Source organism: Sprattus sprattus, assembly GCF_963457725.1.
Source record: "Sprattus sprattus genome assembly, chromosome: 11".
Taxonomy (NCBI): Eukaryota; Metazoa; Chordata; class Actinopteri; order Clupeiformes; family Clupeidae; genus Sprattus; species Sprattus sprattus.
Genome location: NC_137909.1, coordinates 22705598 through 22717100, shown reverse-complemented (window position 1 = coordinate 22717100; position 11503 = coordinate 22705598). Strand labels below are relative to the sequence as shown.

The following is an 11503-nucleotide window of genomic DNA, read 5'->3' as shown; positions in this document are numbered from 1 at the left end:
AGACTCTAAATGATAACAGATAACACTGGCATTAACACAATCAGGGAAACATGAAAGGGGACGTTCTAAACGCGTTCTAAAAGGGGACGTTAAACACAGAATCGAACATTAACCATTTTAATAGGCACATGCACACAGCATTATGTGCCAAACTATCACACACACAGACCCGAAAAGGCACTACAGAATATGGTCATGTGAAGGACAGATATAAACAGGTGTCATTAACACAGGTGAATAAGCACATTTCAGAAGGGTATATTTTGCTGATTTGCTGCCAGCTAAAAGGTTCAGGTAAATATGCAAAAATGTCTTTTCTACCAATACACATAGACACATGCACACACACAAACAGACCACAGAATCACATACCCACCACAAACATATAGACAAAGACATAAACATGTGTCTGTTTTCAAAAAAAGCATTTGGCTTTTTAGCTGGCTCATCTCCTCTGCTATTATGCTCACCAGTTAGTATTTTAATTACACAGAGAGCATCCAGTAGTAAACGTTAATGCCACAACAGTGGAGGTATGGCGATAAACAACTGCCTTGAAATGCCAAGAATGTGACATTATGTTTGGAAAATAACGGTAGCCTTGGATTTAGGCTCACTTGGATTTCTACAGCGCACGAAGGCGAAACTTGACCATTTGAACAACAGAGGGCAGCACATGTATGAATAACAATCTGTAAAGGGCTCTCCCAAACTGTCAACACAGACCAAGGACAGTTTTAGAAAGCTGGCAGAAGGTCTACGCTGAGGGTTGCCAGCCGTCCGGTACAAAACGGAAAAGTAAATGGAAATCATTATAATTTTTTCCAGGTTAGACTATTAAGACAGGGCGATTTGTATGGAATAGACCTTGAAGCTCTCCCTCAGCCTGTTTGACATAGTCAGTTCCACTGTTCCACTACCAAACAGAGAGCGGAGTTGGACCTCCTCAGCCCAACACCCCCCCTCCAATTTCAGGAAGTAGGCTACTCAAGTCTACCTACACTACACATGCAGTATAGATATGCTCTGTATCATAGACATGAAGAATAGACTATTCATGTGTATACTCTGTATAGTACCATGTCACGTAACATGCGCCATTTAACTATTTAATGTTAAAATCACCCAGCAGTAATACAATGGACAACGTTTCAAATAGAGTTTCACTGGCAAGTTAGCGCTGATACGGTGGCTAACGTTAGTGGACTGAACGCTGAGAGATGGCACAGATTTGCAGTCGAAATCGGCCACTCGCAGGCCGCTCCTGGTGTGCTGGTGTAGGGGAGGAGCCTGGAGGATCACCCCTCATGAGCCCTCATAGCGGAACGCAGCGACTGTAGGCAGTGAAGGCGGCTGCATGCTACAGCGTTGGGGGTTAACGGTTGCGCAAAATTTACTCGGTGCAGTTCATGCTCCCAAAGGTTGCGCGTGTTGTCATGAGCCTGCCATTTGCCTGGCAGAAAGAAAGCTGTTTCCCTAACAGAAAGTCTGAAGCTTGAAGTTCTTTTCAAACCTTTGCTTGGGTAGCACTGTTAAACTGAGCAGACATGCAGACTACATTTGAGTAATCTCATCACGTAACATTCGTTTTCTAAAAACAATCACATAGTATTGCATGTTTAACTGTGGTAGAAAATACGTTAGCTTAATGCTAACGTATATGGAAAATCCTATAGACACCGCGCTAGGTATTAGCATCAAGTAATTCACGTTAATGTTTTTGTATGAGCCTGACATTTGCTCTGCAGATAGATAAAAGGTTCCCTAACAGAAAGTCTGAAGCTTGAAGTTCTTTTCAAACCTTTACTTGGGAAGCACTGTAAAACTGAGTAGACATGCAGAATATTTTAGTAACCTCATCTCGTATCATTCGTTGATAGAATGCAGGCTGCGAGGCTCGCGTAAGGGCTTACGTAAAAAATGACGCAAGTCTAGAAAAAGGGGCCGACGCACGCAAGACGTAAGAAGTCGCGCAAGGGTCGCGCAAGGGGCTTGCGCGGCCTCTTGCGCTTGCGCTTACGCTTACGTAAGGAAGCATAAATCAGCCTTGAGTCAGAGGGGAGTTGCCCGAGCCTCAAATACGCAAACGTTCAGCCCCAGCGACACTATTTCTGCAGCTAAATCTCTCCCTCTCCCTCGAAGTTTTAGTTTGTCGCGGATCCTGCTCTCACACACTCGAATCAACAAACGCGAGGTAAGTGTTTTGCTTGTGACAAGCAGTTCTTAGTCTGTATCTTTGTGATGCTTTGGTGCAGTCTAATCAATGTATTGTTAGCTTCTTTGAAGCACATATAGGCTAAATTGACCAGTTATGCCCTCGATTTGTCACTTTAAGTCATGCGTGACATTGCCTGAAATAATTAAGGCCTATATGCATATATTATGTAGCCTATTCTTTGTCCCGAGCCGTCACTTTGTTTTGCCCTGAACTTGTTCAATGGCAAAGCCATAGACAGCAAGTAGACAGCCACGTCTCAACAGACGCAAAATGAATCAAAGTTGTTTGCAACATGCTCCTCCAAGCAATCAATTGGACCAGGACAGTCAAGTCCATATATGGAGAAGACTGAGTAAAATGAAAAAAGACATCTCTGAGATGAGGATAAAATGGGTCTGCAACCTTGCTTGTGATTGGATGATGAACAGAAGAGGTAGCCTGTCCAAGCAGGTCTGAATAACAACTGTGCCAGTGTTACAACTGTGTTGTTACACCTCAATAGCTTGTCCGTTATCAGGCCTGCATTATGATTTTTACAGTTAGTGAAATATCAGTATAAACTCATGAGTATTGGTTTCACTGAACGGTCAGTTAGCTCCCACTGAAGACTTCCATTCTTCCACCTTTAACAAACCCTGTAGGTAGATTCCTTTCCATGATCACGTTATGGAAACTTATTGAAGTATAAGAGTCAGATGCCAACAACGTGAGGGCTTATAGTACAGTGAATATTGAAAAAAAAACACAAACACACACATAAGCCCGTCATCTGCCAGGTAGTGGCTGTGATGGATCGGGCCCTGGTCGATCTAGGCTAGATCTGTTCCACAGTGTGCGCCTGTCTGGGTGGTGCAGTCAGGGCCACGCCTGCAGAGACTAACAGTTTTTATAGCTAAACACAGTGGTACAGGGGGTAGAGAAGTCGTTTAGTAGTCAGAAGGTTGCTAGTTCGATTCCCTGTTGAGCAAGACACTGAACCCCTAATAGCTCCTGATGTGCAGTGTGCCATCAGTGTAAATGTAAGATGTGTAAACATCCCTGTAAGTCGCTTTGGATAAATGCGTCTGCTAAATGACTAAGTGTAAGTGTAAGTCTTAGCAATTCATGTCTGAAAATATTCTAGGGATTGTCCTTCCAATCAGTTTTATTAAAGACAATCTCTTCAGTTCCTTAGCCTATATCATATCAGTAGGAGTTAAATCTTATGCTTTACACATTATCATGAGCCCCTGGGCTCAAGTGTGACAGCAATGCTTAGCTTCCTGCCTATACTGCTGCCATATGGAAATGTTTTGTTGCCGTAGAAACAGACAGTAACAAACACAGTCTTACTCATTTACACACTGTAAATGTTACGTCTCCTCACTAAATATATCCATGACCCTCATAACAGGAAGTTGGTGACTTTTGACGAGACTTCCCCGGCACAAGCATAGTCATTCTCCCTTTTAGTATGAAAACATAACCTTGGAACAAGATATTGCTATGGCAACTGCACTGTGCATGCAATAAACCAAGCTGTTCATTTATAAGCATGACTGGGTTTTAAGGTTATTGCAGGTAACTGTGGGTTGTTAAATTGATTTCAAATCACAGCCACAGTCACACTGTTCCAGCGATGGCAGTGTGGAACTCTCTCGAACATAGATAGCGAACTACTCTGAGACACGTTTGAAACCTGCAGCCACTTGTTTCTTATCAGGCCTCTGGCTGGTTCCTGAAACTGCACTTGTGTGTATCAGTATGATACAAATAGCCTACTGTGTGTGGAAGAGGTGTGCAGGAGGGGAGATATGAGCTGAGATGTTTGGGTGGATGGGTGTGGGTAAGCCCATGTAGGCCATGTAGGCATCCATGAAAGAGACAGACAGATTTCAATTTTCCATTTCAATTTTATTTTATTTATATGGCGCCAAAACAATAAAATTGTCTCAAGACGCTTTACAAAGCCCAGGAGCATGAGCCCTCCCCCCCCGGAGGGGCTGGGAGGGTGGTAATTGGCCCAAACAGCTGTGGAAGGGCTGAGGAACGTATGCAAAACATCAGCGTCCTCTAATCTTCTCATTCCACCCTATGCTTACCATGTAGTCTGAAACAATGACTGGCTTGCTGAACAGCACGGATAGGTTAGCAAGTGTGCATGCACAGTACACAGGGGTATTTCTGTTTCCGTGTTTGTCTCTGCTCAGTGCTGGTAAACAGCAGAGCAGAGCCACAGAAATGCAAAGCAGCCATCCCATTCCAACCAGAGTGCTAATAAAACCCCCCCAAACCTCCTCGCTGGCTCTCAGCTGTGGCGTTTAGGAGAAGGTTTATGTGGGGATCTTTGAGAGAGACACATTTAGTAGAAAATGTGTCTCTCTCATAGCCAGACCTCAAATGCAAACAACACAAACACACTGACTGCATCAAAGGACATGGCCTTGCCATGCCACTGATCTTTTTTTTTGTCATATGCAACACAGGAGTGGATGTTTACATACTTAAATACTTAAAATAATACTTGAAATAATATAATTTTGACTAAGCTCCCACCTGTATCCAGATTTATCTTGGCGCTGCATGCTATTGTCATTTTAAGTAAACCATAAGCCTTCCAGTCTCCCAGATTAAACATTAGCAGGTAAGGTTGAGAGTTCCTCCTGTGAGTCAGAAGTAAGACGTATCAGCCGAAGAGGGCTGAGTGGGCGTGGCCAAAGCCATTTTGGAGGCCGTGTAGACTTATGACGAGCAAAGGCTGTGAATCAATACATGGTTTCACACGGGATGAGAAAGACCACAGGTAGTAAGGTCATGTGTTTTATGAGGTTGTAAAGTGTGATGCTTCCTACTGTTTGCTGTTGTGTCTCTACTTAAAGTAAAGAGCACCCTTTGTTTGCTTATTTGTGTGTGTGTGTTGGTGTGTGTGCGTGTGCACGCACAAGCGGCAAGAGAGATAGAGAGAGAGGCTTAAGACCCCATGCTGAGGTTTTAGTTGATCAGTAAGATACGCACACAGACAGACAGACAGACAGACAGACAGACACACACACACATACACACACACACACACACACACACACACACACACACACACACACACACACACACACACACACACACACACACACACAGGTTTCCATTAGTTGGTAATTACCGTTTTTTGGCTGGTACAATTGCTCATATAAATCCTAAAACGTATCCTCAAACAAGACATTCGTGCTACAAAGTTGAGGTTGCAGCCTAGATTATGACAGGATTTGGACATTACCAATCCATGTTGAATTTAGTTGCCCAAACTATATCCAAATGCCCACCCTAGGATCACATCCTGGTAACGGTCAACTGATTTGAGGACATTGTCATTATTTTGTCAACCTGGTCGTACATAATATAGGATACATTATACTTGCTTATTTTTGAAACATATGCCGGTAAGTTTTTAATTTGTCCGGTAAAATAAATTCTTCCGGAACACAGGGCCGGCAAGAAAAACTCCTAGCGGAAAACCCACACGGAACTTGGAAAGGATATTTGGCTGGAAAAAATGAGTCATCCTGGAAATACCACTAGGCAGAGGATTCTATAATACTCGTGCAAAATCTCCTCCTCAGACTTCTGGCTGACCTGAGTCAGTACAGTTCAACAGCAGTCACTGGACACCGCCATGATGTCAGCCATTTGATTTAAGGATTCTGTTTCTATCCCCCCCCAGCAGTCATTATAACCAAACCAATAGATTTTTCCATCAGGTGGTCCAAGATATCCTGAAAACATGATATGTGCTCCGTTAGGTATTCTCTGCCTTTTTACAGTAAATAACTGCTGCCGCACTCTATATCTGTGGGTCTGTGCAGCTGTTATGCATACAGTGTTATGTTGTATGCAGTGTCCTTCAGTCAAGAGTACCGTAGCTGACCAGGGTAAGTTGGGAGCTTCTCCAATTTAGAAAAAAAACAATCTTTCGATATTATTCTGCATATCATCATGCATAGTGGCGAGCACACACACAAACACACACACACACACACATGATCTAGTATGCAATTGTTTAGTAGTGGGGCATTCTTACCATAGTTGAGGTTATTTTCTCTCCCAGTCTCAGCACAGGTATATGCCTATTAAAACTCTGGTTGCCCATAAAGCATTTCATGGAATGTAGTCCCTAGTCTCCTGGAGTGTCCTGGAAATCACCTGAAAGAGTCATTATTCCAAAACACAAATCTTGTTATCAGCACACGACAAGTGTGTTAAAACAGGCGTGGTGCATCGACACACTGACTTGGGCCCCAGTAGCACCTGCGAGCTGACAGAAACAGTTTGACTAGCTCCTTTAGCTGTGACTCATAGCATCAGCAACATCTCGACACAACTCAAACACTGACAAGAAATATGAATTCCCTGCATGAAACATTACTCATAAGTGATGCTTGTACAGTGCACAGTAGCCTACATACAATAGATAGGTCTAAAGAAAGAGTGTGTTACATTAATACCTGTTCCTTTAGCATGAGTGGGTACTGTTAGCATTAGCAGGGAGAGGCCTGTGTTGAGATGACGGGTAAAAGTGATTCAGAGTCATGGGGATGCTGGTTACCTAGGCCCCCTGTCATGACTGAGTGCCCACAGTGTGTGTGTGTGTGTGTGTGTTGGGGGGGCCTCGAGGACAGGCTCATCCCTGGTGGCGCCTCCCAGCTCTTCCTGCTCTTCATGTGCCAGTGAGACAAGTACCAGAAGTCATGTAACCACAGTTCGCTATTTATATCCCCTGCCGGGAGATCTCCCTCTCTCTCTCTGGCTGTCTCTGGCTCAGTGTGTGTGTGTGTGTGTGTGTGTGTGTGTGTGGGGGGGGGGGGGGCGGGGGGGGTGTGACAGTCTGTCTGCTACCCTGTTTGTTGTGCTGTCCTAGTTAACACGGAAACAGATTAGATTATGTTGTCAGTTTTAATACACCCTCATGTTGCACATATTTTGTCTCAGGGAGCCGTTTTCAGTGTTGCTCAGGTGGACTTGTACCTGTCTATGTGTGTATTAGTGTACGTGTGAGTGGGTCTATGCCACCCTGGTTGCTATGTAACCTTTGTTAGAATTTCTGAAAATGTCATTCCTGTCACCTGAAAACTGTTGATCCTCTTTGCTTCCTGTATCGTGTGCTGATCTCTTCAGTCACTCACTAGCACTGCCTAAACACACCTCACAGTCGAGGATGTGAACCTCATACGACCACTGGTGTGTTTCAGGCATCGCTGAGCACACTCATGAAAATGCTAATAGCCTAACTAATGAATTGTACATCATAATTCTCAATTTATGACCATGAATGCAGTTTACGTCAGCAGACTTGTTTGACTGTTAAACCTGACCAAAATATGTTCCTCAGACTAGCAGAATTGAACACTGAATAGCAGTCCTTTCATGTTGGTGTTTGGAATCTTCCACACAGCACTCATAAACCCTTTAGAATTTGTGAATCCCCAACGTGGAGCCAGTGATATCCATCATGCTAATAGTTCATTAGATTAGTTCCCAATCCAGTGCACACAAGTGTCCCTCTGATTGCTTCAGTTGGTTTCATTACAGCTGGGATGCCAAATCCCCTCAGGCTGTTAGGTCTGAAGGATGATTTGGCCCCTTTCAAATGCCCTCTTGTCCCTGCCAGTCACACCCCCCGACAGCGGCACGCCACTCACAAGCAGCCACTCTGTGGGCGCCGTGGTTGTTGACATATCTCTCAGCATCATTAGCTCAGAAAGAAAGACAGAAAGCGCGTGAGAGAGAGAGAGAGAGGGAAAGATATAGAGAGATTTGATATCTCGCCTTTGAATTCTCACTTAATCAAAGTGTGACTCCTTCCATGTTTGAAATAATATCGCGACACCCGCGGCCGACACCCTTGGTGGGTTAATTGCAGGCTTCTGTCTGTGAGATGAGAACGTCGCGGCGGAGTACTTCATCACACACATCTCTCAGACGCCCATGCCATTCGCTATGCTAATCTCCAAGTACGGATCTGACGGGAGCCTTTGATGAGCATACTGACAGCAGAGCAAAGGGCCATGCTCCCTCTCTCTCTTTCCTTCTCTCGTTCTCTCTCTCGCTCTCTTTCTTTCTCTCTCCCTCTCTCTCTATCTCTCTCTATCTCTCTCCCTCTTTCTGTCTCCCTCTATCTCTCTTCCTCTCTCCCTCTCTCTCTCCCTCTTTCAACCCTCTCCCTGTCTCTCTCCCTCTCTGGCTGGCATCCTCACTCACTGTGCCATTCCCATGCTAGGTTTAATTAAAGTTCTGGAGGTATGGAGTTCTGGAGTGAGCCCCTGAGGACAGTCCAAGGAATTCAGAACAAGAGAAGTCAAAGTCTGATTTTCAACTCACATAAGCTATCCATTTGGCACCCCGTATGCTATTAGGAGTGAACCTATTCTTTGGTGTAACTTAGACCAAACACAAACAGTATCAGTGGGCTTCAGCCATAACAGTCCCGACAGCTCTGACTTAGACGGAACGAAAGAGTGGCTCCAGAGTGTTTTTGAATCTCACCGTGAAATCTAATCTATGGCCGATGTGGGCTGTGTGGGCAGATATCCATCCGTAAGAGTGAACTAGACCATATTCATGGCTCCCGAGATCACTGTGCCATTAAAGTGAGCCTGAAATTGTAACATAAATACTACATCAGGAATTACTGTCGTTTTTATGGCCAGAGTGGCGGGAATGGAGGAAATGGTTGGCATGGGAACCAGAGTTGTCAAACAATGCCAAACATCTTTAACCACAGATATTACACATCATCATCATCTCATGACTCATATGCACTCATATGTATTTACATACATACACACACACACACACACACACACACACACACACACACACACACACACACACACACACACACACACACACACACACACACACACAGACACACACACACACACACACAAGCGCACACAAACACACACACACCAGACATATATCAAAGCAAGAACAGAGGAAGACAAAAGGGGAACAGCCGGATTTATACGGACTCCCTGAAGCCACTTCCCATTCTCGGGGGGTTGCACATAGTTTTGGAGTCGGAAAAAAAGACTGGCACATCAGCCGGATGTAGGGAGGTCTGCTTTCGTCAGAGCGGAGAGGTAGAGAGGACTGGAATGTAAACCAGAGACTTTAATTGCTGCGCAATGTACACACACAAGGGTTTGCAAGAGCCTTTGAGGAACTATGCCATTTCAATTGCCCACACCATTTTTTAATCGCTCGTTGTGCAGTTGTCCTGTGGCGAAACAGAGTAGTAGCTGATGGCCATACAGTCCAGCTGGAATCATAGATAATCATGAGATGAAGACAGATAGAACTGATTGATGTGTGACAAAGAGGAGAGAGAAAAAGAGATCAAAGGATACAAGAAAAAGCAAAAGTGACGAACAGCAAAAGTGCGGTGGTGCAGGAAACATCACAATGGGAGGTTGAAACAGAAAGAACAAATTAAAGAATGTTTAAACAGAAAAAGAGGGCGAGGGAGTATAGCATGAAGAGAAGCTGTGTGGCTTTGAGTGTCTGGATGGGTGACTCATGGCCCAGGCACGCCAGCCCTCCTCACGCATGTCCAGCTGGAGTGGGTGCCAGCTGCCCCTTGAGTGGGCACCTTCCTCAGAGACGCCCTGCGTCTGCCTGTCACTGCTCAGGGCTGGCCAGATGAAGGCCAATACTCTACATTGTATATGTGGTTGTGAGTAGGTATCATCAAGTGCTGTCCTGGCCAGGGTGTGAGTTTGCAAGTGTGTGTATGTGTGTTTGTATATGAGTGTGTGTGTGTGTGTGTGTATGGAAGAGAGGGAGTAGAGAGTGAGAGAGAAAGAGAGTATGGCAACTATTCCCACATTAAAAGTGTGCTTGTGTTTGTGTGTGTGTGTGTGTGTGTGTGTGTGTGTGTCTGATTCATAGGACTTCCTTTTCCTCTATGCCCTGTACGTAAGCAACAGGGGAAACACCCAGCACCAGAGTGTATATAGAGATGTGTGTTATTGTGTGCGTGCGTGTGCGTGTGTTTGCGCGTGTGTGTGTGTGTGTGTGTGCATTCATGTGTGTGTGTTTGTACGTGTGTGTGGTGCGTGTGCGTGTGTGTGCCTGTGTGCCTGTGTGCCTGTGTGTGTTTGTGTGTGTGTGTGTTTGTGTGTGTTCTTCCCGGATGTAGGCTGTGTGTCGTGTAAGCCTCTCATGCAGATTCAGCTGATAACTATCTCATGTTATTTTACCCAAAGCCTGTGGCACCACTGAGCCATTATACCTTACGGGTCAGTTAGGGTGAACATAGACAGATCTCCGTAGATTTACGGGTCAGTTAGGGTGAACATAGACAGATCTCCGTAGATTTACGGGCGTACAAAATCGAGGATGAACGTCGGACATGTAGGCTGAAATTAAAGCCTGCATCAAATGCCTCTAAAAAGTGCTTTTAAATCGTCCCTCATGTGCTCACACTCATGAAAGGCTCTTTTGTCTGCCCGCTCAACCAGGCCCTGCTCTCTTGTGCCCCCTGCAGGAAGGATGGTGTACCACCCCGAGTTTGAGCTCGCCGGTCAGCAGCAAGGCCTGCAGGTGTGGCGGGTGGAGCAGTTTGACCTGGTAGCCGTCCCCGAGAACCTGTACGGAGGCTTCTACACCGGCGACGCCTACCTCGTCCTCAACACCATCAAGCAGCGCTCCGGACACCTGCAGTACGACCTTCACTTCTGGCTGGGTGAGGGGTCAGGGCTTGAGGACCAAAGGTCAAATAGAAAATGTGTAAAAGGGCAATACGAATTTTGATGCCAGTATCATCACATGGATAACAAAATACATACACACACACACACACACACACACACACACACAAGACTCTCAATGAAGGTATCTGTGCAGGGCAGGACAAAGAACAGACCTGTGTCGGACACACACACACACACACACACACACACACACACACACACACGGAAACAAACATAATCATACAAATACATGAAAAAGTATTCAGCGATTCACAGGTGTGTGTGTAGCACTCACAGATACATAGAAATACATAGCCAGAGAGAGCCTTTGGACACAAAAGCATACATGTGTCCAGAACGGGAGAGCGATAGAGAGGAGCACGTTCAGATTCTCAGCGTGTCCTCTGTGAACTTCCTGTAGTGTGTCTGCACTCTGCACGCGGTTTCCATCGCCCAGGGAACGCTGAGAGTGCCAGACTGGCGCCGTCTCTGTGGAATCGAAAACACTCTAATTAGACATGCAGATCAGCGCTTATTAAAAACCAACAGACAGAATCAATCA

General features: G+C 45.2%; 1 protein-coding gene across 4 annotated transcripts in view; it reads left to right on the top strand.

Annotated features, from left to right (window-relative positions):
* The first annotated feature begins 2071 nt into the window (after positions 1-2071).
* Positions 2072-11503, top strand: part of gsna (gelsolin a) — a 23619-nt gene continuing 14187 nt past the window's right edge. For 3 of the 4 annotated variants that reach the window (XR_013968824.1, XM_080847705.1, XM_080847703.1), the window contains exons 1-2: positions 2094-2194; positions 10737-10934. Coding sequence is in view for 3 of the 4 variants with exons in the window: in XM_080847705.1 (XP_080703831.1) it covers positions 10742-10934 (193 nt within the window). In the remaining variant the exon portion in view is untranslated. Of the gene's footprint in view, positions 2195-10710; positions 10935-11503 lie in introns of all 4 variants that reach the window. The other variant, XM_080847704.1, reaches the window with a different exon arrangement.